Below are 25,258 nucleotides of genomic sequence, written 5' to 3'. Positions count from 1 at the left end.
CAGGCCATCCTTGCATCTGTGCAATGTGGCCATGTTCTTGCATGGCTGGGAGTGCCCTGCATGAACAGATTCGACAAGCTCCTGTTAAATGTGTTCAGAGGGTCCCCGGCACTGGATCGGTGGGGTGGAGATGAATGGTGGAACCTCTGGACTATCCACAGGCTTTTCTTTAGATACGTTTCTTTTTCTTTTTTTTTTTTCTTTTGCATTTTTTTTCTCATAGGTACACTAGAATTCCTTGAATACATATGTATCGCATGCAGACATAAGCTCTGTAGCTATTGGAACATTCATGTAACAGGTTGCTTTTGCAGCATTGTGTGGTGTTTATGTAGAAAGCTAGTTCTTTGTGAGTGACGTACATTTCTTTATAAGTCAGCATTGTTATTAATCCGGCACCAACTGTCAACTGTCACATTGCTCTGGTAAGCACAGGGCTTCCATAATCCCTCACTGAGTTCCCTGTGGTAAAACTCCCTGTGTGGCTTATGCACAGCCTAAGATGATGGACACGAAAACATGGCTAAGCTGCCTTATTTAAATAACGTTTTTATATTGTCTGTTGATTGGTTTGCTGTTGAAGCTCTCTCAGTACCAACGTGCTCTACCGGCGGCTTGTCATTTCTGTTGAACTGGAGCAATGCAGATTGCATGAATATTCTATCCCTGAGAGGAAAATGCATCCTACCATATCCCCACTTGGTCCCTACTCTCCCCTGTTTTATTAATGGAAAACAGAAATTTGCTATCTTAAAACAGAAGGTATTTGCAATAATTCAGGTTGGAGTGAGTATATGATATCTCCCACAATGCATCACTGCTGAATATGCAAATTATCCCTTGTTGCCGCTAGAATGCAGTGATGTGTCAGCTTGTTAATTGTACATAGCTACAATAATCCAACATGCACACAGACTGTTTCGGATTGGTTGACGCTCATCAGTGCATGACATGGATTAATGTGGCCCTATGGGGTAGGACTTGAAACACCCAGAGTTACAGACTACCCAGCAAGCTCATGGTGAACCAGAACTGATTGGCGTGTATAAGGGGCTGTGTGTGGAGAGATAGTATACTGTGTTTCAAAGAGTTTAGAGGCATCAAAGATGCTTTTGTCCCACCCCCCTGAGAAAGCCGGAAGCCGGCGAAACCGTTGGGAGCCACTTGCTTGCTCGCTTCATGGGACGCCACGCCACCCTGCACATGTGGCAACGTGGATTCTCGGGCTACACCATCTGCCTGGCATGACCGTCTGCACAGCATCGGGCCGTCATTGCTAATCCCGGAAACGCTACCCTCTGGCACACGCCGATATCACCGCCTACCCTTGGTCAGTGTATGGTCCCTATGGAGCTGCACATACTATGGAACAGTGCAGTATGACCACTGAGTGCACACTCAACACGAACTTTGACACTGGGAACTGGTGAGGGTATTCAATGCTGATTCATGTTGCTTACCTACTCATCTGTGCTGCTTTGCCTGGCTTTACATTGATGTCGCTAATGCCGCTGTGAGTCCGGAAGGATTTGTCTCTTTTCAGTTATCTGTTTAAAGTGGATCCGAGATGAAAAACTAACTATAACAAGTAACTTGTCTATATATCTTATCTAAAGTTTAGATCGTTTACACAGCAAATATAGCTGCAAACAGCTTTAATAGAAAATTATTATTTCTTCCTGTGATACAATGACAGCAGCCATGTTGTTTGTAAACATTACACAGAGGCAGGCTTATCTGCATCTTGATCACTAAGCTTGTGAAAAAAACCTAATCCCCCTCCTCCCCTCTGCCTCTGAAATCAATGGCTAGTAACACCTCCTCCTCCTCCTGCCCAGTCTGAGCTCCCATGAGCCCTTGCTACTGCCAAGGCTCTCTGAAAACCTGTGGGTGTGGTTTATTTAGTTTATCGGGAATTAGAGTATTAAAACAAAAACAGAAAAGTATTTGGCTTGAGGAATTCCCAATAAACAATAGGAAAGGAACACAATTATGCAATGAGTGAAAGTTCACCACGGATCCACTTTAAGTTGTGGCAGAAAATCTGCACGTTTTGCTGGCATCAAGTGTTGGACTGGGTTGCGATTTAGAACAAGTTTTCAGTGACTATGCGTTTCAGTATTCCCTAAGCTTAGTATTAAGGACCCTAAATTGGTGGCCTGTGTGGGGTGGCCATCCCATGCGGTTTTAAAATCGCTGTTTTTAATATAATACCAATAAAATGTTATGCTTTGAATTAATTGGAGGTTATCAAGCAGTTATTATCACACTAGTCAGTTGTTTTATATTCCACTTCCCACTTTATTTGGATGCTATCATCACACACTTCCCTGGATAAATAATGGACAGTTAGAATGGGAGGGGAGTACATGGCAGCTCCTATAGCTATTAGAAACCAGGAAAAAATAAGTAGGGCTTGGTTTCCTTTATGCCACACACTAGACAATTTTTATTTAAATGATTGGACATTCAATCTGATAAATCCATTGAATTGAACAAATATTGCTTAGAATCTTGGGCATTAGTTGAACTGTAATTTTTATCAGTTGCTCAGGGGGAGGAGGAAGTTTCGAGAGATCGTGGCTGCTTACTTTTTTATGGCATCAAAAGGTACAAAGCAGTGTCATTAAAATAAGTGGAGACAGTTCAAGTGGCTTTATAACACTTTATAACACATTTCTCCTGAAATCTGATTAAAATTTAGTGCTGCATGATGGTGTAATGATCGTCTTTCCCAGATGAATTACAAGTCAGTGGGTAATCGATCATTTGCTGAAGGGTACCACTATCGCATAATGTATAGTTAGACTTAGCATAACTATAACCAGTCACCTCAACCTATCTCTATTACTTACCTTATCTCTCCACTAAAGCTGATTACTCACTGCTCAGCTGCTCCTGCGATGGTTGTCAGCGACGCCTCTTCCTGTCGGTGGGTTAAGCATGAGGTCACGTGACGTACACGTCGGTGCGAGTGAGACTTCCAGCGATTGCAGTACTTTGTGCGATGTCGTCAGGAATCTTAAAGATCCGATCCGCCGTGTTGGTCTTTCGTCATTGGCGCATCACTAAGCGATGTTCGCCTTGTGCGCCTGTACCCACCTTGCAACGTTGTGTAAAAATTGCCGGTCGTTAGGAAAATCATCTGGAAAATCGCCAGGGGGGTACTTGGCTTTACAGTAGCCTGGCACCTTCTAAGCAGTAGTGACCCTGACTAAGGGCCTGTTCACACTTGTCAAGAAAACATACCCGTTGGGGATGTTTTTTTAACCCTTGCTCAGCGCAGTAGTGGATCCTAATGTTAAAAATAGGACCTGCTTCCACTTGGTAAAAAAAAACAGATCAGCTTGAGTACAGATTTCCAGACAGGTCGGGAAAATGTATGCGAAGAAAGTCGCCACATTCGGTTCAGCCGCTTTGATCACCGCTGTGACGTTAACACTCACGTGTCTCCCCGCTCGCTTCCAGGAAGCAGATCGGTGACCGGAAGAAGCATGGGGATCTCCAGTGGGCTGCAAAAGACTCACGGTGGACCAATGAAAATTCTCCCAGCTGCTAGAGAGAATTAGTCTATTTCTCTATTGTATGCTATGTAGAGCCTCATGCTCCTGCTGGCCTCCGGGCTGTGTACTGTGGGACCGTGTGGCGGAGGGACACATGAGTGGCGATTGCGGGTGAAGTGGACGGGCAGATGCGGAGTGGGCGGACCAGATTGCTGCAAGCGGGTGCAAAATGGATGGAGCACATCCAATGGGCAGATGCACTTACGTGTCCGTTTTGCATCCGCTCAAGTGTGACCGGCCCTAACACAATACAAATAGTTTTTATTTATTTTCAAATTGAGAGGTGAAATCATTTTTTCTGATTGACTGTAACATTTAAAAAATCTGACCAATGTATCACACACACACACGTGTTTCAAATTTTCCCCAATTAGGAAAAATAAAATCACTGAAAACTCGCAAATTGCTTGGGTTTATAAATCACAAAGTTTTGAATTATGAAATGGGGGGGGGGGGGGGGGGGCACCTCCAGCCTTATGGTAGGTACGCCACTGCTCTGAAGGATCCAGGGCTTCCCTGTATAGAGGTACCGTAAGTACCCATTTGGGGCATTTTTTTTTCTCCTCACAGGTTTGTTCAGCCTCATAAAACAGTAACGTACCACAACACACACATTTAGAGATGTTAGTTTGCTTCTACCTCCGGCAAAAATGAGTCCCAGAAGCAGAATAGTTCTCAAGAAAGGAATAGAGCCCATGTTATAAATATTTGATTGCCTGTGTCTACAGCCAGGAGGTATGTAGGGCTGAGTTATTGTCCAGCTGCTACAATAACATTCCTCACTGTTATCAGGCTGTGAACAAATTGTGCAGCCCATAAACACTACTTAGTGAGTCATTTGTTTATTTATTGAGCAGATATTGCCAGCGGTTGCCTGTAACCCACTCAGGAAGGACTGGTTGGGGGCATCGGTGGCAGATTGATGGATGGGGTGCCCTGCCTCCAGCCAATAGAACAGCAGCATGTGAAACACAACACCTGTGTCCAGAGAGGACCAGACAGTGGGAAGCAGTTAGAATAAACAGCACCAGTTTCTCCTTTATCACGATCATTAGCGGCCTTTAGGGATAACATGGAAGAAGGACCACCATGGTTGTTGATGACATTGTTTGGGGATTCCCATGAAGGAAAGGACACACTACTTCATCATATTATCCAGGAGAACAGATGCTGGAGGATTTCTAGACCAGCCAAGAGAAACAGATCTCTTACAAGTGATATACAAACTCTATTTGCCTATAGTTACAGATTGGCCAGCAAGCTCTTGATGAACCAGAACTTCTAGGAGCGTGTAAGGGGCCGAGGGCCCTTTTCCACCTGCAATCGCTAGCGTTCACGCTGAACGCTAGCGATTGCTGAATCGCAAGACCGGCGATTCCCCCGACGTTTGCGGCCGCGATTTTGCTATGCACTGCATAGCAAAATCGCGGCAATTATCGCTCCGCCGCGCGTTCGCGTTCCCGACAAAAACGAATCGCGGTAGTGGAAATGACCTACCGCGATTCCTATGTTAAAAAGCAAACCGTAGCGATTGTAAAATCGCTAGCGGTTTGCGTTTTTGCGATTCAGCCAGCGCAAACACGCTGGTGGAAAAGGGCCCTGAAAGGGATCAAAAAGCCTCCTTACTAATATGCTATGTAAAACAGAAGTTTGCCTTCTTAAAACTAAAGCTATTTGGAATAATTCAGGTCGGAGGGAGCATTTGAGGTGTCCTACAATGCATTACTGCTGAATAAGTAAATCATCTCTTTGATGTCCCTGAAAGCTAAACACAGACTCAGAACGGATGCATGTAGTCCTAGGAGTTCTGGTTCACCATGAGCTTGCTGGGTACTCTGTAACTCTGGGTGTTAGAAGTCCTACCACATAGAACCGTATTAAAGAAAATCTGTAACTAAAAAAGTTCCCCTGGGGGGTACTCACCTCGGGTGGGGGAAGCCTCCAGATCCTATTGAGGCTTCCCCCATCCTCCTCCGTCCCACGGCAACGGCGTTAAAGCTCCCGAACGGCAGGGATGCAAATATTTACCTTCCCAGCTCCAGCGCAGGCGCAGTGTCTGCTCTCCGCTCGGAGATAGGCGGAGATAGCCGATCGCTGTCCGTCCGCTCTATTGCACAGACACAAGTCTCCTGCGCCTGCGCAGTAGAGCGGACCCGACAGAGATCGGCTATTTCTGCCTATTGCCGAGCGGAGAGCCGCAACAGCGCCCCCGCTGGAGCCAGAAAAGGTAAATATAGCACAACTAGACAATTGTCGCCTGTGCGTTCCGTGGGCCGCAGCGAGACCGCCGTGGGACACAGGAGGACGGGGGAAGCCTCAATAGGATCCAGAGGCTTCCCCCTACTGAGGTGAGTAACCCCCAGGGGAACTTTTTTTTGTTACAGAGTCTCTGTAATCCATGCCATGCACTGATGTGGATCAACCAATCTGAAATAGTCTGTGTGTATGTTGGATTCGTTTGGCTCTGTAGTATTATCAAGCTGACACATTTTTGCATTCCAGCAATTCTGGAGGTGTGTTTGGCTATCAGGGACTACAAAGGCACAATTTGCATATTCAGCAGCAGAGATGTGGCGAACGGTTCCCAAACCGTTCGCCGGCGAACATCTCTAAATCCCTGGGGCTTTTACTACTTCCGGGTCGCTCTGACCCGGAGTAGTACGCCTGTAGTACGTCACGCTCATGCGCAGAGAGTGCCCGGCAACAGGAGCGCGATCTAGGACGCGCTCTGCCGGGCAGCGCAGGCGTACTACTCCGGGTCAGAGCGACCCGGAAGTAGTAAAAGCCTCAGAGATGTTCGCTGGGCGAACAGTTCGCCACATCTCTATTCAGCAGTAATGCACTGTGGGACACCCCAAACGCTCACTCCAATCTTTTTGCCTGTGTTAAAGGAAAAACTCGGGCCACATATATTCTACTAATGGTGAATGAACCAATAGCAGCTCCTTAATACTTGGTCAGAAATTAAATACAGAAGTGAATATAAACCATCAATAGAAGCAAAGTCAGCATCACAGAGATAGATTGTGCTATATACTGTAAACCAATACTAATAATAAAGTGCAGGACAGAAGTATATATTTCAAAAAGCCACATTTATCTTTAGCATGCATTAGCAATTCTGCTCTAGGTTTATGGTGAATTTGTAAAAAGGAGCCGTCAGCCATACTATACTAAAATACACATATATAAGTAGATAAATACTTGCTCCACTTACATAATATATGTATTGCACTGTCCAAGTTTTGATTTTAGTGATTTTTCTACAGTACAAAAAGAGAAAATCCTTCTTAGCATTTCCCATTTTAAGTGTGGCTATTTTGAGGCCAATTCTGATGTCATTTCCTGCCCTACTCCTCTGCTTGATTTGCCCGCCCTTCACTATAGAAAGTGAATTATCTCAGCATGAGAAATATTGGCCAATCAGAGAGGAACAGAGGTGTAGGAGGGGAACACAGGAGGGAAAGAGGCTTCAGCCAATCAGGCTGCATTAGTTAAGTCTGTTAGAGAAGTAAAAAAAGGACAACCCAGCATGCCTTGCAACTTCTTTTTTGTGTACCAAATTTTGTGTGTACCAAATAAGAGTCAGGTAAACTGGGGAATGATCATTTATCAACAAGAAAAGTAATAGTTATTATAACTTTTGAATTGCCTGGTTAGCATCCTTATTACTTGTTTACTAGATAAAAATAAATAATTGTTTTTTATTTTATGCTTGACAGTTACTCTTTAACCAATCCCCATAAGAAAATCCTCCATTATGGTGCCTACAGGATCCCCTTCCTGATGCCTAGCCCTAAACCTGGACTGTTGGAATCAGGACCTTGGGTACTCCTGAACTCCCATTACTGGGTTTGCCAAGTTCTGCCACGGTACCCTGGCATCACCTTTTCCCTCTTTCACCGGCTTACCATCGTGCTGGAGGTTCAGCTGACCCGTCTTTCCTCTTCTGACGCTGCATCATTATTCTTGGTCCATAGGGAGCTGGATGGGCAATATGAAAAAGAAAGTCCTGTTTTACAACCAGTCAGAGGGCTGATCTCCTTCACGCTGATCTTCCAGCTTGCCCATCCAGTTCTGTTTCCTCCTCGCATGATGTCAGCCTGGCTCCCATGAGAAAAAAATGAAAGTAAGAGAATTACAAAATAATCATTTAGCCTCCGCCGCCAGGACTGTTTACTCCCTTTCTTCCTTGTGCTGGATATCGAGGGTCTTTGCCATTCTAAGCTATATCAGCAACCATGATCTATAACAAAGGGGGACTCTGCAGAAGTACAGAAATTCTGTGCCTCTCCTGCAAAATCATGTCATTGACAAGGGACTCATCCCCAAGAGGTAACTACACTGAATGTACAGCTGCTAGGCACCCTAACAACTGCCGACAACTGCTGCACCACTGCCGGATACCCCCGACACTGAGCTATCTGCTGCAACCCCGCCGCGCATAGTGGCTCCCTGCCACCATACTATAAAGGCATCCCCAACAGAAGTGGTTTTGAATTTGCTGCCAGGGCTCCCTATTGGTCCAGCCAGGGAGGATTCCCATTGGTCCAGTCTTAGGGAGGATTCCCGTTGGTCCAGCCAAATGACCAATGTGGAGCCCCAGCAGTAGAATCAAAATTGCTTTATGCAGGGGGGGCCTATACTGCAGTATTGTGGCAGAAGAACCCTGGCAAAAGCATCTTTGAATTTGCCGCCGGGGTTTTCTATTGGTCATTCCACCGAGCACTGGGATTCTTTTTGGCTGGATAGTGCAATGGTTAAGGGCTCTGCCTCTGACACAGGAGACCAGAGTTCGAATCTTGGCTCTTCCTGTTCAGTAAGCCAGCACCTATTCAGTAAGGAGACGTTGGGCAAGACTTCCTAACACCGCTACTGCCTACTGAGTATGCCCTAGTGGCTGCAGCTCGTTTTGAGTCCGCCAGGGGAAAAGCACAATATAAATGTTCTATGTCTTGTCTTATTTATAATTTTTGCTCAGGTTTACAAATCATATCAGTGAAATAACGTGATAAGAGCTGAGCAATTGTCATACCTGACAGGCAGAATTACACAGTTCTAAACCAGGAAGGTGAAGCGTATTCCTCATCAGGTTTACTAAATTGCTCATTTGTCACAGCTTTCTTATACAAAATAGGGCTCTGGATACTTTGTGATCACGGCCAGCTGCCTGTGAAGGGAAAGTGAAGTCCCTTAATAGATAAAATTACAAGGGAGACAGCAGTGCTAATGAAACTCTGGAGCCCCATCTTGTACAGGAAACCTGGTGAGCCACAAGTTGGTTGGGGGGGGGGGGGTCGGGGTTAAGGGGAGGAGGGAGTCTGTGAAGCTTCTTTTTCATGCATGTCATAAAATATCCCCACAAAAAGTAGCTAGTCTGTTTCATGTAGTCTTTATGTATGGATAATTTACTTACTTTAGGCACCAAGTGTCCAGCCTAGTTGCAAGTATTTTATGCAGCAGATAATTGTTCAGGTTACATGGCTAAAGGTGGAAATGTCTATGTTCCTTGTCTAGTTAAAGAGAGAACAGCACTGTCAGTGGCGTAGCTAAGGAGCTTTGGGCCCCGATGCAAGTTTTACAATGGGCCCCCCTAAGCACTCTATACATAGCAATTGATACGGCGCACCAAAACCTGCCAATGGCAACTACAGTGTCAGAGGTGCAAGAAGGGGATGGGGAGCAGCTTGTTAGTGATTACCACTATTCAAAGTATCTATAGAAGTGATTATTATGAGCACAGGACCAATAGAGAGATAATAATGTAGTTGAGGGATGGCCCTTCGGGGCCCCTCTGGCCCAAGGGCCCCGATGCGGTCGCTACCTCTGCACCCCCTATTGCTACGCCCCTGAGCACTGTATGTTGATAAGTGATGTCCTGCAGGTGGCTGCAGAACTAGGCATTACCCCCCTCCATCTAACCCCCGCCCCCCACCTCCCATCCTTCAAGGGAAAAAAAAATCAAATTATCTGTTTGCACTCTAAGGCCTTGTTCACATTGCGTTCGGCTTGTGTGTCCATCCGCGTTGGTCTGTTTTTGAGGCGTCTTTTTTTTTCCGATTCCCGGCGCTTGGGTGGGCGGTTCGTTTTTGTTCTTAGCGGTTTTCGAAGCGTTTGTTCCGAGCAGTTTGGTAATTCACTCCCTGACGCACGTCAGGAAGTGAACTCTGACCCGGAAAATAATAAATACAATCTATTTATTCTTAAAAACACAAACGCAATCGCTACACAAAGCGGTTTTGTGAGCGTTTTGCGTTTCTCCAATACTTTCCAATGAGGCGGAATCGCCTTAAAAATGTTACACGCACTGCTTTACTGAACGGACAGCGCACAACCCGCGCTGATATGAACCTTCTCATAGACATTCAGCGTTTGGTGGATGATTTTAAAAATCGCCCACGTGTAAAAAAACCTGAAAACGCCTGTAGTGTGTACAAGCCCTAAAGCTATGTGCAAACAGAAGATATTTCTCTTTCACTTGTTCTCCTGAGTTCTCGTCTGTTCATTTTGATAGCACTTTTTCACCTAGTTTTTTTGGTACTTTTTCAATTGCGAAGTTCTGAAAAGTTATTTTAAAAAGAAGATGAAAAATCATCTCCTAGGAGAAAACTCAGGTGAATCAGTGAATTGCATATGGGCCCAGGTGTCCTATGACATCATTTACCAATCCGCCATGACAGGTCACTAAGGGGTTGATACACAAATGGTTGGTAAATTTATAGTGCACTGGCTACTAATGCCAGGGGAGCAATGGGGCAGCCCAGGGGCTACTGAGGTAAGTGCAAAGTGCTGGTGAAATCACTGTGCGCTACCTGTGCAAGACAAATTTACCAGTCATTTGTGCATTAGGCCTTAAAGGATACCTGAACTGACATGTGACATGATGAGATAGACATGTGTATGTACAATGCCTAGCACACAAATATCTAGGCTGTGTTCCTTTTTTTCTTTATCTGCCTGTAAGAGTTAAATATCAGGTATGCAAGTGGCTGACTCAGTCCTGACTCAGACAGGAAGTGACTACAGTGTGACCCTCACTGATAAGAAATTCCAACTATAAAACACTTTCCTAGCAGAAAATGGCTTTTGAGAGCAAGAAAGAGGTAAAAAAAGGGGGGAATTTCTTATCAGTGAGGGTCACACTGTAGTCAGTTCCTATCAGAGTCAGGACTGAGTCAGCCACTTATATACCTGATATTTAACTCTTTTAGGCAGAGAAAGAAAAAAAGGAACACAGCATAGTTATTTGTGTGCTGGGCACTGTACATACACCTGTCTATCTCATCATGTCACATGTCAGTTCGGGTATCCTTTAAATGTGCTTCTACAAACAAGTATTATTGCTCAGCACCTCCCACTCAGCCACTGCGCGTCATCCCCCTGCCCTATCCATAGAAGGAAACAGACTGCAGCGTGTCTGTACAGGAATCATTACTAAAACTGTTATCTGGAACAATCACCAATGATGGTTCTGGACGATTGTGATTGAGCATCTGGCAGCAGCTTTAGAAAAATGCCCACTGGATGCAGCACATGCCATTGCTCAAGAGCAAACGTTGGAGGTATCCTGTCCTGAGGACATTTAGACTATAGGATTTGCATTTTACAACTCAGCATGATATTAAACTGTCACAACTGCAAATGTTACCTTTGATGGGATTTACTATGATGTCACCGATGACTTTTCCCGAGCTGAGAAAGCCGAGGGTTTTCTTTGTTCTAAGCGTGTTGTTGTTTTAAAGTATTATCGAAGCAATGACCTTCCAGCCATCTGCTGCTAATTAAAAGGAAAAGTGGACAGAGTAAAAAATCTCCAGCTTATTTCTGAGACCTGCGTCGGCCTTGTGGCTGGTCTGTGACATTTGCCTTCTGCAGTATGTTCCAACCGGTCACACATCAGGGATCACACATACTTCAAAGTGAACCAAGAACCATTTTTAGCACACAGGGGAATCTCAATAGCACAATTAATATGCATGCCAACAATGTGGCTCATTCATAAAAAAAAACGTAAATTTTACCACTTTTTACATTTAAAAGTTTAGAAGAGGCTTTTATTTCCGAGAGGTCTGCCTAACTGCAGACGTTTCAAGCAGATAAGGACTGATGTAATTATTTCATTGCACACATTAGCAGAGATCAAACAAAACCTTTCATAGGGGGGGGGGGCGGGGGGAGTGGAGATAGGACACTATACTTCAAAGAGTTTACAGAAGCCACAGATGCTATCTTCACACCTTCCCCTGGATAAATAATTGGCAGCTAGAAGGGGAGGGGGGAACATGGCAGCTCCTATAGCTATTATAAACCAGGGAGCAAAAGTGGTGATTGGTCCCCTTTAACATATGTAAATATTTTCCTCTGCCTGTAAAAAATATATCTTGCTAATAACTATTCCGTTTTAAAAGGTAGTTTCCTAACACGTGCAGGAGAAAAAGCGGAGGTTCTTGTGCCTTATGGGAGAAACATACTGAAAATGTTTAAGTCGTTGGATTTATAAGCAATGAATGCGTGTTGCTGGTTCCATTTCGGCGGACACTACTCCATTCATCTCTTTCAAACGGAGATTTTAAAGTCGCCATTATACGGTGACAATGATTCATTTAGTGTGCAGCCCCTTATTTCACATTCATTATAAAATACTCTCAAGCTGCCACAAGCCCCATCAGCTGGTGAAGCCCCCAGGCAGATTACTGGACCAAAATAGTGTCTGAATAATGAGCAAAGGCTCTAAGTCCGGCCACAAAGAACGACAAATAAGCCAATTAGTTTACATTGCTCCGCGCTGTACACCCAGCTTCTGGGAAGATGCACAATGCCTTTACTATTAGCACTGTAGTACAAATGTATGATGCTTATCTTTATTTTATTACAATATTATTTAGTATTTATATAGCGCCGACATCTTCAGCAGCGCTGTACATATACTGTCTTGTCACTTAACTGTCCCTGAGGCCCTTTTCACACCAGAGAGTTTTCATTGCGGTACATTTCATAACTGATGCGGTTTGATGCGATGCGCCGGAAGTATCGCATCTGACTAGAATGCATCAGCGATTTATGGGTTCGTGGTGACGTGCGTGACTGGAAGTCATGTAAATCAATGGCGCCATAGATATTTTAAACTATTTCGCGGTATGCCTGCGCAGAAACAAATTTTTTTCAATACACTTGCCTGCAAGTGAGCGATAGAGAGCCTCTCTTATGATTTGAATTGCTGCCGAGAATTACTTGAAAGCTCATTACCCCAGGTATCTGCAATGCCTGTTTTTAGCGTTGGGGTGCGAAGCGATCATCCGATCACACCGCAATAAAAACGCTAGTTGCTGGTGTGAAAACTGCCTCAGAGGGGCTCACAATCTAATCCCTACCATAGTCATATGTCTGTGTATGTATTGAAGTCTAGGGCCAATTTAGGGAGAAGCCAATTAACTTATCTGTATGTTTTTGGGATGTGGGAGGAAACCAGAGACACGCGGAGAACGTACAAACTCTGTGAAGTTATTTTACACATTTCCCCAATTTTTTACCCCTCCTATGTTGGCACAGGTCAGCAAAACAGGAATATACTGAACTATCCCAAATTCTTTCTGTCCTCATTTTGTGCCTGCTGCTTATCACGGCTCTTTTCACTGACCAAAAGGGAACCTAAAGCGAGAGGAATATGGAGGCTGCCATATTTCAGAATCAGATTTATTTCGCCAAGTACAACATGAGTTGTACCTGGAATTGGTCTCGGCACAACAGGGTCGGTGGTGGTACAGTAGCAGTAGTACACAGGTGCACACTAAAACATACAACATACAGATAACGTACTGTGATGCAAACAGTGGTAGAATGCATACACAAGCAAGAGTAGCGATGCAACAGTGGTACAATGCATATACAAGCAAAGCAAAGCAAAGAGTATCAGGCGTAGGAGGAAGGATCCATTGAAAGATGGACCCAGGAGAAAAGACCCAGGAGAAAGGACCAAGGGTAATCCGCCGCCATCGATGGAACTCAAAACGCTTTGCAGCGATACTTTGAACCAAATGCCTTCCTGTCCACCCCATGGGAAGAGAGAAAGAGAGGGAGTAGAAGAAAGGGAGAAAAGACGATAAAAAAAGTGAAAGAGACAGCAAAAGTGAGAGTTTGACCCCTTGGGATTGCGGTTGTGGTCAGTTTGTGTTTTGGTTATTTATTACCTTTTATACAATATCAGGCCTGGCTGTCCCGCTGATCTCTTTGGCCATGGTAGTGTCTGGATCACACACCTGAAACAAGCATGTCAGCAATTTAGTAGAAAGCTTCCGGGCACCAGTTGCAATTGAAAAAGAAAGCACCTTTATTTCATCCTCAGTACAAAGATTAAAAAGCAGATGTTGTAGCTTTACAGTCTGTTTTGCAGAGTCAAGCTCTGCTTCTTCAGAGGCAAAAAGTTTTTGCCTCTGATGATGCAGAGCTTGACTCTGCGAAACAGGCTGATTTGCTAATCGCAATAGCTCCAGTGGAATTTGGCCCATCCATTAACATTGGCAGAGCATTTAGGGAAATCGCTAGCGTTTTGAATCGCTCTCTAAACGCTCAAAAAAAAAGCTCTAGTGGGTTCCAGCCCTCATTGTGATTTGGAAAATCGCAGTACATGCAGCATTAATCTATTGCATAGCAGCGAGGAAATCGCTTACAAAGTGCTACCACAAATCGCTAGCGATTGCAATAGCATTTTGCAGTGAGTCCCAGCCCACAGAGTCTTCATGCGGGGGTAGCTAGTCCATACACAACACAGATATGAACACTCATTTCAGGAAAGTGAAAACATCAAGGTATTCAGTCATTCTTCAGAGATGACAGCTTCTTTATGTGCTGGATGAATATTTTAGCACTTTCGGGAAAAATATAATTGCCTAGTGTGATGAATTTAGCAGTGTGAATAATTCAGTGACAGCCATATATTCTAACAGCTGTGCATGCTTGCTTTGCAGGTCTGACTACAGCCGTATGTCCTCTACAAGCAGTAAGTACATTGCGTGATGTGTATTCATGAATCCCAAAGACTCTCAAGCACTCCATAAGACTTTATTCTATTTAGCACTAGTTTTGTTCATTTGTATTGGCCTGCCTTCAGCATGTGTGAAACAGAATATTGCTAACATTTGTATAGCGCTTTTCTCCTCTTAGGCTCAAAGTGCTTGAGAGCTGCAGCCACTAAGAGCGTGCTCAGTAGTTCACCTTGCAGTGTTAGGGAGTCTTGCCCAAGGGCTCCTTACTGAATAGGTGCTGGTTTACTGAACAGAAAGAGCTGAGATTTGAACCTATGCATCTTCACACCTAGGTTCCCATCTTTACAAAATGTAAGTCTGTATAATCTGTAGCCTTATGTATCTTTGAAAGCAAGAAGTCTTGAATCTGGATGATACCATTTATTGGCTAACTTAGAAGAAAAGCAGTAAGCTTTCGGCTATGAAGCCTTCGTCACACTGATTCCTGTATACTGACAACATATAGAACACAGCTTATATACATACACTGGACATTAAAAAGGAGATACATTGTTCTGCAATAAAAGTAATTGGATGCCTTAATTAAGGGGCCCATACACCTAACGATTTTCCCGCCGATATACAGCCATTTGGATCACAGTGATCAAAACGGCTGTGAAATCGCCGCGCACACCGCTGACAGAACGATTGATTTCCGTCCAGAATCGATCGTTCCCGTCGACCCATCTGTGCAGAAGATTTTTCTCGGTCGCCGGCGGGTCGGGAGTGCGTCGTTAGTAGCGTTCGAATGCCTGACGACCGACGCAATACAGCGGGTATACATTACCTGCTCCGGCCGGCGCGAATCCCCGCTCACTGCTGTCTTCTCCGCTCTGGTGTTCGCCATGCTTCACTTCTTCCTGCCCGACAGGAAGTTTAAACAGTAGAGGGCGCTCTACTAGTTAAACTTCCTGCCGGGCAGGAAGAAGTGAAGCATGCCGAAGACCATACCAGAGAAGACAGCAGTGACAGCGGGGATTCGCGCCGGCGGACCGGGTAATGTATGGGGGGGGGGGTCGGCAGCACCACCTCCACCACAGATTGTGAACGGTTTCAGGCTGAAATCGATTCACAATCTGTTTGCAGTTAAGGTGGCCATACGATCCCTCTCTGATCAGATTCGATCAGAGAGGGCTCTATCTGTTGGTCAAATCTGATGGCAAATCGACCAGTGTATGGCCACCTTTACATCAAGAGGATCTCACAGGGATGCTAACAAATTAATCTATGACCTAAAGATAAGACCACTAGCGATAGTTCGCGGGAGTGTATACTCTAAGCCAGTGATCTGAAAACTCCGCTCTACAGCTGTTAAGGAACTACAAGTTTCACAATACATTTATTATGAATCATGACTGTGGCTGTTAGACTCCTGCAATGCATTGTGGGACTTGTAGTTCCTTAACAGCTGGAGAGCCACATTTGCAGATCACTGCTCTAAGCGACAAAGATAGTCTGCAGGCAAAGTCTTCTCTGATCGATTAAACTGGTGAATCGCTTGCAGCTTTTGTCACGCGAACCCTTGCGTAGTCTGTTGTCCTGCTGTGTGTGCAAAAGTCTTCAACAGAGTCGCTACCAACATACATCTAAGGAAACATCCGATGAGGGGGCTCTATGTAGTACATGGCAGACAGCGACTGCCGTGTCTTCACGTTGTTTGTTGTCGCGTGTGTAAAATTGTCGCAAGCTCGAATTATCGCTTCTAAATGCACACTGTCTCTTGTCTGTTTGTCGCTTCAGACAAATGTATGCCGTGTGTCTTAGCCTTATCATACCACAGACTTAGTGTGATGTGGAGACATCGTAACTCTTTCAAACATCACTGGGTCATACTACATGCAATGTTTGTTAGAAGAAAAGCAGTAAGCTTTCGGCTATTAGCCTTCGTCATACTCATTCCTGTATACTGGCAAAATTCAGTCTGATGAAGGCTTCATAGCCGAAAGCTTACTGCTTTTTTTTCTAAATTAGCCAATAAATGGTATCATCCTGATTCAAAACTTTTTGCTTTTACTGATGGCTAACCCAGTACAACACTCTACTTTATCTTTGAAAATGGATGTTGCAGACTAAAGCTGGCCATACACCACTTGATATATGTAACGATTGTGGGATATCTCCGTGGTCAGCGCACAAGATGTGCGCTGACACTGCGGAAGTCCTCCACAAGCATGTCAAAATACTAGAACCCAGCTTTTGGTGCAAGCACCAGTAGAGGGGAATTCCCACCGGCAGATGGAGCTGTGGAGAGCAGAGGAATAAACCCTCTGCGCTGCCACAAATGTCAGATGGAAATTGTACGAAAAGAAGCAACACAAGGCAAGATAGCCCCTAAAGAGAGAGAGCGCAGAGACAGAGTCAATGTGTGTCCACCAAACTAGTCGCCACCCAGCGGCGGTGAACACACAACAGCGGAAACGAAGTGGGAACGCAATCGCAAGAATGGCGATTGCCAAATAGTGACACCAGACTGAGCAGGACAGAGCACGAGAGTAGCAAAGGCACAGCAAATAATAAGGAAAATAACAAACGCTAGCTAAACGCGAACACCGCACTCATTCGCAACAGCGAACGCGTTTTCTGCACGATCACCGTGCGATAGGCACCCAGTGATAAGCATGCCACCCTAACTAGCCACAAGTAACACAAATGTGCACAAACAGACAAGACAGACAAATGAGGTAGCCAGTAGCAACCGCTGCTCCAGCTTACACTCCAGGAACACAGATCAGAAGGATCCACAGCCACTACCGCTAGAGGCTAGTGCGATCCAAACAAGACAGACAGATGAGGTAGCCTGTAGCAACCGCTGCTCCAGCTTACACTCCAGGAACATAGATCAGAAGGATCCACAGCCGCTACCGCTAGAGGCTAGTGCGATCCAAACAAGACAGAGCAATTCGCTATCAACCACCGCTGGCGACAGCGCAATCGCGACAGACAAGACAGGACAGAATAGGCAGTACAAATTTTACACAAACTGACTGCACTAAATAGGAATGCAAGGAGCACTCCCCAAGAATTAACTATACTAAGATAGCAGTGGCTGACACTCCAGGTGAGTCCAGCAGGAACAAACCTCTATGAGCAGCAAAGGATTCTGGGATCACATGGTATTTATACTGCAATCCTTCAAAGGAGGCAGCCAGGCCATTTGCATGACAAGTGTATGCAAATTGCTCTGCAGCAGAACAGGTCTGAAACTTGCAAAGCACAGGCAGGTCTATTTTCCAGAGACCTGCAGCCCTCAGACTTAAGGAATGGACAAACAGCCGTCTTCCCGTGCAGACAGCTGAGCAGATCGTTACAATATAAGGCTAGATCGATCATCAGATAGATCCCTCTCTGATTGAATCTGATCAGAGAGGGATCTATTGCCTGGACACATGTTGTGACGTCACACATCTACCAGCGTCACATGGAACAGGCGCTCACAGTGAGAAGGCCAGAAGTCCCGCTGTGCAAAGTTGAGACTTTAAAACATTGAGCATGGGCACCGGGAGGGGGGGGGGGATTGTCAGATAGCACACAGTCAGGGTCTCCTTAGTGTTGTTTTGCAGTCGTGGGGAGGAAATCGATATATAAGTTCTGGTTACGCAACTGTAGGCCACAGAGATGAGTGAACTGAGGATTCATGCTTACTTATCGCCCCTGGCTCATCATCATCGCCACATGCATACTTGATGAAAGTTCACCAGGGGAAGTAGGCAGAAGCAGTCGATGATATGAATGTTCAGAGAGCTGAAGAACCACCCGGATCACTCCTAAACGTGCAGAGGTTTAATGGTATGCTTAAAACAGTCTTCTGTCAATTGACTGTCACGCTGAGGTTGTTCTCATCAATTGCTGTATATTGGTGTGTAGATCCGCCCCCCCCAGTGATATTTAGATACTTACCTCAGTAGTAGGAAGGCTCTGGATACACCCCACCTTTCCAGCTCTGCGTCCTTTCAACCATATACGACAAGGCTTGCTGGAATATTCTTCTCATGGCTGCACTACAATCCATGTAGGAGCGCATCCATACTGGGCATGTTCGAGTAAGGGCCATGCACAGCTTTTTCCTCTATGTGCGAGCATTTTATTCTGCTGGGCACATGCAGACCTAACTCACACATGCCCAGTACAGCGAATCTCGTACTCAGAGCTGACGTCAGGGATTGCTTACTTTATTTGATTTGTTTATTTTAACAAAATTCTAATTTCCCTTGAAGTCCATGTGATGAAGTGTTACAGACAAAAAAAGGTATCACATAAAAAAAAAAAATTAGGAATCCAGAATTGGTGAAACCATGAGGAGAAGATATACATTATGTTATGCCCGCTTTTGTCGCCAGCTGCTGACTCCCTCTGTAGACCCTGGTATACATTCACTTCAAACATATAATTTGTGGTAGTGCCTTGGATTGTTACTGTCTTTTAAACTCCACAGTCAATTATTACAGGGAAGGCAGAAGGCAGATGGTTCTTTTGACCTAGCGTATGACATTACCCAGAATCCCCCATTACAGATGAATCATTGTAATCCTTCTTTTGTATAAGTAGTAAAGCGGGACTTGTGTTTTCACTTGCTAATTCTTTGTACTGGCTTTGAGCTAACGAGTGAAGAGAGGTAAATCTGCTTATGGAGAAAATTGTCATTAAAATACTAAATTCCACTTAAGTAGAGTCAGTCTTGTATACCCAGTTGCGAAGCCTGACTTAATGCTGGGCGGTTTTAACAGTAAGTCACACGATCTTGGCGTGATAGTCAGCAGCGGAGATGGCGAGGAAAAACAGTCACGTGTCTGTACCGCGCATATTCTGGTGATGCCTTCATACAGAAATAAGTCTTTACACGTGTGTTTTCCATAACATTGTCAAAATACATTTTATGATTGTGACTGAAGATATAGTAGAATCCCTTTATAGTAAACTCCAAGGGACCAGGCAAAGTAGTTTCCATGCACAAGCAAGTCACAGATGACAGGCAATTCCCTCAGTAATCAGGCGGCAGCTTACACAGGAAGTCTCATCAGTAGGTGCTTTTGAGGTAATCCACGCAGGCCCAGAGTAGTGTGCAGATAGCGAGCAGGCTATAAGTGGCTGCCAGCCTGCCCGCCCACTGTCCACTGCTCATGGGTCTTTGACTGACGTATTGACGCATGTGCTCGCCCACTTTCCACTATAGCCATATATAGAATACCACAGGGGCCAAATACAGGTTTACTATAACTGAAGTTCTGTTATATCAGGGTTTACTATACCAGGCTAATGCCTCCCATTTACTTATAATGGTGCTTGGCTGGCACCTGGGCACTTAGATGTATGTTTACTATATGTTTACTATATATATGTTTACTATACCTGAATGTTTACTATATTAGACTATACTAGAATGAGATTATACTGTAATAACTGATTTATATGTAGGGCAGGCGTGATTGTACTTTATAGTTTTATGGCCCATTTCCACTACTGCGGAATACACAGGGTTTCCCTGGCACTCCCCTGCCAGTGAGTTCTTCAAGCATTCAATCCAGTCTGCATCTGCAAACCAGCCTGAGCCAGTGGACTTGTGACAGCAACAGAAAATAAAAGTTTAGTGCCAGCTGGTATTTCTTAAGCATAATAGCTAGCTGCCTATTGGTGTTTACTCTGCTCCACACTGAGGCATATGATGTTTAGAACACTTGCGAGTCCCCCCCACCCCCCAGTGACGGGACCATTATGCTACTATATTTCTGCTTCTGCTGCAGGGGCTTTCCATGCCCTGACAATACAGAAATCCACTGGCGTTTGGAATTACACAGAACGCCTTACATAGCTTTAGCGTAATTTGTTTAATAGTGGAGTTCTCAGCTGGAACCTCAGGCAGCACAATTACTAGGTACACTCCCACGTTTTTATGTGAAGTGAACTTCCCATGCAATATAGATGAGTGCTTAAACTGCTGATTCCCAGAGTTCACTGGAGGAACTGGGATGATAAAACATGGAACATGGTGCACTGTGCTTGCTTCTCTTATCCATTTCTGTTGGAGAAACACTATATGATCCACCACATATGAAGAACGAAGCAAGGAGAGGAATATGTTTAACCCTTACATAAACCCATATAGTTAGCATCAGCTGCAGCAATTTGGAGCTAAGAGCAGGTGGAATAAGGGAGATTAGTGGTCATTACATTTCCTCTCTGGTAGGCATACAGGCACAAAACTACCCTAATGACTTAGGTTCTTTATGACCAAAAGTAAGAAAATTAAGGTAAACCTGTACCAAACTGTCCTTCACTAGATCTTATTTCTACCATGTTGTATTTACCCATATAACAATAATTCACATTGCCATATACCGGTGATCTAGCTGGACCAAGCTACCGAGGGTGTAGATTATTTAGTCAGTGTTTCCCCACTGTAAAGTCTTTCCTCTCCCTGATTTACGTTCTGAAATGTATCACTGGTGGTGACATCTTTAGTCCTGCAGGGTGATCTGTACGGAATGTTCGTTTACTTAGAATTCTGTACACAGAGGGAGATACTGGTTGTTTGGCAGTTGGAAAAAACTGTTATTTCCCACAATGCAACAAGGTTCACACACCTCAAACTGTCAGGACCATGGTCACGACATCACATTGTGGGAGGGGTTTCACCACAATATCAACCATAAAGATATCCTTGATGATCTATTTGAGAAAAGGTAAAGATTTCTCATGGGAAAGGGGGTAACAGCCACTGAGTGGAATTAAGTTCAATCCTTGGTTAATGTTCCTCTTTAAGCCGCGTACTCACTCTAGATGAAACTGCTGGTGCGGGTGATAATGACGGTTTCTGCCAATACTCTAGTGTGTACGGCAGCCTCCAATGCTTCCTGACACCTCTGCCAGTGATCAGCCTGTATGTTCTCCCTGTGTCTTCGTGGGTTTCCTCTGGGCACTCAGGTTTCCCCCTCATCCCAAAAACATACAAATAAGTTAATTGGATTCCCACTGAAATTGGCTCTACACTACAATGGATATATGACTATGGTAGAGATTAGATTGTGAGCTTCTCTGAGGGACAGTTAGTGACATGCTTATAAATACTCTGTTAAGTGCTGTGGAAGGTATCGGCGCTATATAAATAATACATAAATATATGTCCCCATGCAGTCTGGCTAGTTACTGCAGACAATCATTTCACATTTATTTATCCATACGTCATGGTTTAGCTGTGAGCTTATATATATTCAGGGGGTTGCCCACATCCCAGTGGATACTTTATATTGTGTGAACTGTAGCTAGGTAGAAGTTAGTGAGCGGTATAGTAATGACCTGTCTCCCCGTGGTTTGCGCCTGGCCGGATATGAATGGAGACAATTATAGGACATGAAGCTGGGAGCGGGCGCGCTGTGTTAGATGATCCTGCTGCTGTGCTGATGACTATGTTCTTTTTACACCAGGAATTATCTTAATACTTCCGCATCAAATCATTTGTCAAGACTAGAGAGTGCTTCAGTTTTCTACAAAAGCCGTGCTGGCAAAAGACAACATAGCCTAATAGCAGGACGGCAATGGATGTATCTGTGCAAGGGCCATGCTACTCAGTCACGGGCATTCAAACCTGCAGATTAGTACTGTGGTATGAAACTCAGTATTTCCTCTGTGCTCTAAAAGATTATTTACAGCATTAAATCTACTATGACAAAAAAAACTGTAGTAGAACAGCATTCAAACAGTTAAACACAGCACTTTATTCTTTAGTGGAAAGCTCCTTGCTTCAGTGGAAAGCTTCTGGCCACATCCCAGGAGGTGATATCATTATCTTTTGTTTACATTCTTTTGCCGTATACATTTAGTAAACATTAGCAAACTGCTGAAACTGAGCTATACTGACCTGAGAAGCAGAAAGAACTGAGAAGTGATCAGTAGATAGATTTTAATATATAAATACAGCAGCTATGCAGTGAAATGCAATAGCAGCTTTCAGAGCAGATAAACTGTATTTTGGGAATTTGTAATTTTAGACAGACAATATTACTTGTGCACAAAACAAATATGGTAACTGTAGGGGTAATAAAAACGTTTTTAGTAACATTTTTCTTGATTGTTATGTCAGTTTTATCCCACTTTAAGGCTGTGCACATAGGATGGCAATATGTATTATTACAGCACAGCCTGTTGACCAGAGTCCAGCTAGTGGCTTAATATACAGTATATGGGAAGTGGAGGCTGCAACTGCATCAGTGCCCCTGGACCTGGCTGAGGGACCCACATAAGGCCCTTCTCAGGTCCCAATAAAAGTAATAAAGCGCACACCACAATTCAAAATGTCAAACCAATATATTATACAGTAGAATCCCTTTATAGTAAACTCCAATGGACTGGGAAAAGTAGTTTAACATTTCAGAAATGGTCATACTCCAGCACATAAAGTGTACTATAGCTCTGGCTCTTAATTCGGTCAATAATTGGGAGTCATTTTCTTCTCTTTAATGCTTCAGCAAGTGAGCACAGACATTGGCCTCAATTCACTAAGCTTATCTCCTGTCTTTAATAACTCTTCTAGAGTTGTTACCATGGTGATAAGGCATGTAGTATTCTGAAAACATTTTACCTCAGGCAAACCTAAAGTTAACTCTTCTGTCTTTAAGTTAACTCTTTAATCCTTAAAATAACTCCAGAGTTAAAGACAGGCTGTTCATTAACTGCGTGTGAAAATAACTACAGAGGAGGTAACTTAACTACAGAGGAGGTAAATTAACTACAGAAGAGGTAACGTAAGGAATGAAGAGATAAGATAACTCTCTTACTGTGTGGAGGTAAGTTTTCTCTTGCCTTATTATCTCCAGCATGATCTTAGTGAATTGAGGCCAATGTCTAAGCTAGACCAAAATGCACAATGTTCAATATGCAGGAATTTGCATGCAATAATCGCGCACCAGCTTGCATAGGAAGTATAGTTCTCACCACTTAATGCAGGTACAGTACTTTACAGTGTGCTCCTCTATCCACATTTCTGTGCAGCCTGGATGATACTATAGCATTGCAGCCATGCACAAGCTAGTCACAGATGACAGGCAATTCTCTTAGTAATCAGGCAGCAGCTTACACAGGAAGCATAGGTCTCACCAGTTAATGCAGGCACAGTTCTGATAGTGTATAGTACTGATAGTGTGCTCTTATAGCCACATGTCTGTGCAACCTGTATATTACTGTAGTGTTGCATCCATGCACAAGCAAGTCACAGATGACAGGTAATTCCCTCAGTAATCAAGCAGCAGCTTACACAGGAAGCATAGGTTTCACTGACTGCTGCTTTTGAAGTAATCCAGGCAGGCCCAGAGTAGTGTGCAGATAGTGAGCAGGCTATAAGTGGCTGCCAGCCCGCCCACTGACCACAGCTCATGGGTCTCTGACTGACGTATGACGCATGTGCCCTCCCACTTTCCACTATAGCCGGATACAGACAACTAAAGGGGCCAGAAAACAGGTTTACTATAACAGAAGTTCAATTATATCCAGGTTTACTATACCAGGCGTTTCTCCCTGGTAGGGATTAGATTGTGAGCTCCTCTGAGGGACAGTTAGTGACAAAACAATATACTCTGTACAGCGCTGCGGAAGATGTTGGCACTATATAAATAATAATATAGTTCTGCACTCTTCACTACACAGCCTTTAAAAAACAGAGCTCCACATAGCGTAATATTGTTTCAGAAAAGTCTAAACACAGGTATTCCACCTTGGGATCGTGATCAAAACAAGTGCTCTCTTCTGTGGGGCATTAAAAAAAACACCTCTATTCACCAGCAGCTCACCAGATGTGAACCACTGGTCAGTCAGTCAGTCAGTCAGATGGATCAAGCGTACTTTAAAACACACAGGGTAGAGACAGCACAAAGCGGCTGATTCTCAGTTAACAATGTGGTACTGTACTGTGCAACTTACAGTTAAAACCCAGGATACTGGACAACTGAGCAGTAGGGGTGTCTCTCCAGACACAATCAGGCCAGTGGTTAATATAGTTTGCCTTATTTGGCACATTAACCATTTCCCATCCAGACCTTGTCTCCCCCTTATGGGCCAGAGTAGTTTTGACAGTTTAGCTATGTCCCTATTTAATCAGCAATAACTTTATCCCTAATTATGACACATAAATGAAATACAGTAGGATGCGAAAGTTTGGGCTACCTTGTTAATCATCATGATTTTCGTGTATAATGTGTTGGTTGTTATGATAACAAATTTCAGTTAAATATATCATATAGGAGACACACACAGTGATATTTGAGAAGTGAAATTAAGTTTATTGGATTCACAGAAAGTGCGCAATAATTGTTTAAATAAAATTAGGCAGATGCATAAATTTGGGCACTGTTGTCATTTTATTGATTCCAAAACCTTCAGAACTAATTATTGGAACTCAAATTGGCTTGGTAAGCTCAGTGACCCCTGACCTACATACACAGGTGAATCCAATTATGAGAAAGAGTATTTAAAGAGACACTAAAGCGAAAAAAAAATGATATAGTGAATTGGTTGTGTACTATGAATAATTACTAGAAGATTAGCAGCAAAGAAAATATTCTCATACTTCTATTTTCAGGTATATAGTGTTTTTTTCTAACATTGCATCATTCTATAATATGTGCAGATTACACAACACTCAGCGTTCAAAATGAGTCTTTCAGAGCAGTCTGTGAAGTAATGACCTCT

The 25,258-nt window shown here is 44.0% G+C and overlaps 1 protein-coding gene across 4 annotated transcripts in view; it reads left to right on the top strand.

Annotated features, from left to right (window-relative positions):
- FAM124A (family with sequence similarity 124 member A) overlaps positions 1-25,258 on the top strand; it is an 83,665-nt gene that overhangs the window by 16,274 nt on the left and 42,133 nt on the right. For 2 of the 4 annotated variants that reach the window (XM_068265056.1, XM_068265055.1), the window contains exon 2: positions 14,528-14,559. The exons of 1 other annotated variant lie outside the window; for it this stretch is intronic. In XM_068265056.1, coding sequence (XP_068121157.1) covers positions 14,528-14,559 — 32 coding nt within the window. Of the gene's footprint in view, positions 1-4,724; positions 4,778-14,527; positions 14,560-25,258 lie in introns of those variants that run through there. One more of the 4 variants, XM_068265058.1, reaches the window with a different exon arrangement.

The sequence above is a fragment of the Hyperolius riggenbachi genome, chromosome 2 (genome assembly GCF_040937935.1).
Source record: "Hyperolius riggenbachi isolate aHypRig1 chromosome 2, aHypRig1.pri, whole genome shotgun sequence".
In the NCBI taxonomy this organism is placed as follows: domain Eukaryota; kingdom Metazoa; phylum Chordata; class Amphibia; order Anura; family Hyperoliidae; genus Hyperolius; species Hyperolius riggenbachi.
This window is presented reverse-complemented; position numbering and strand designations above follow the sequence as displayed.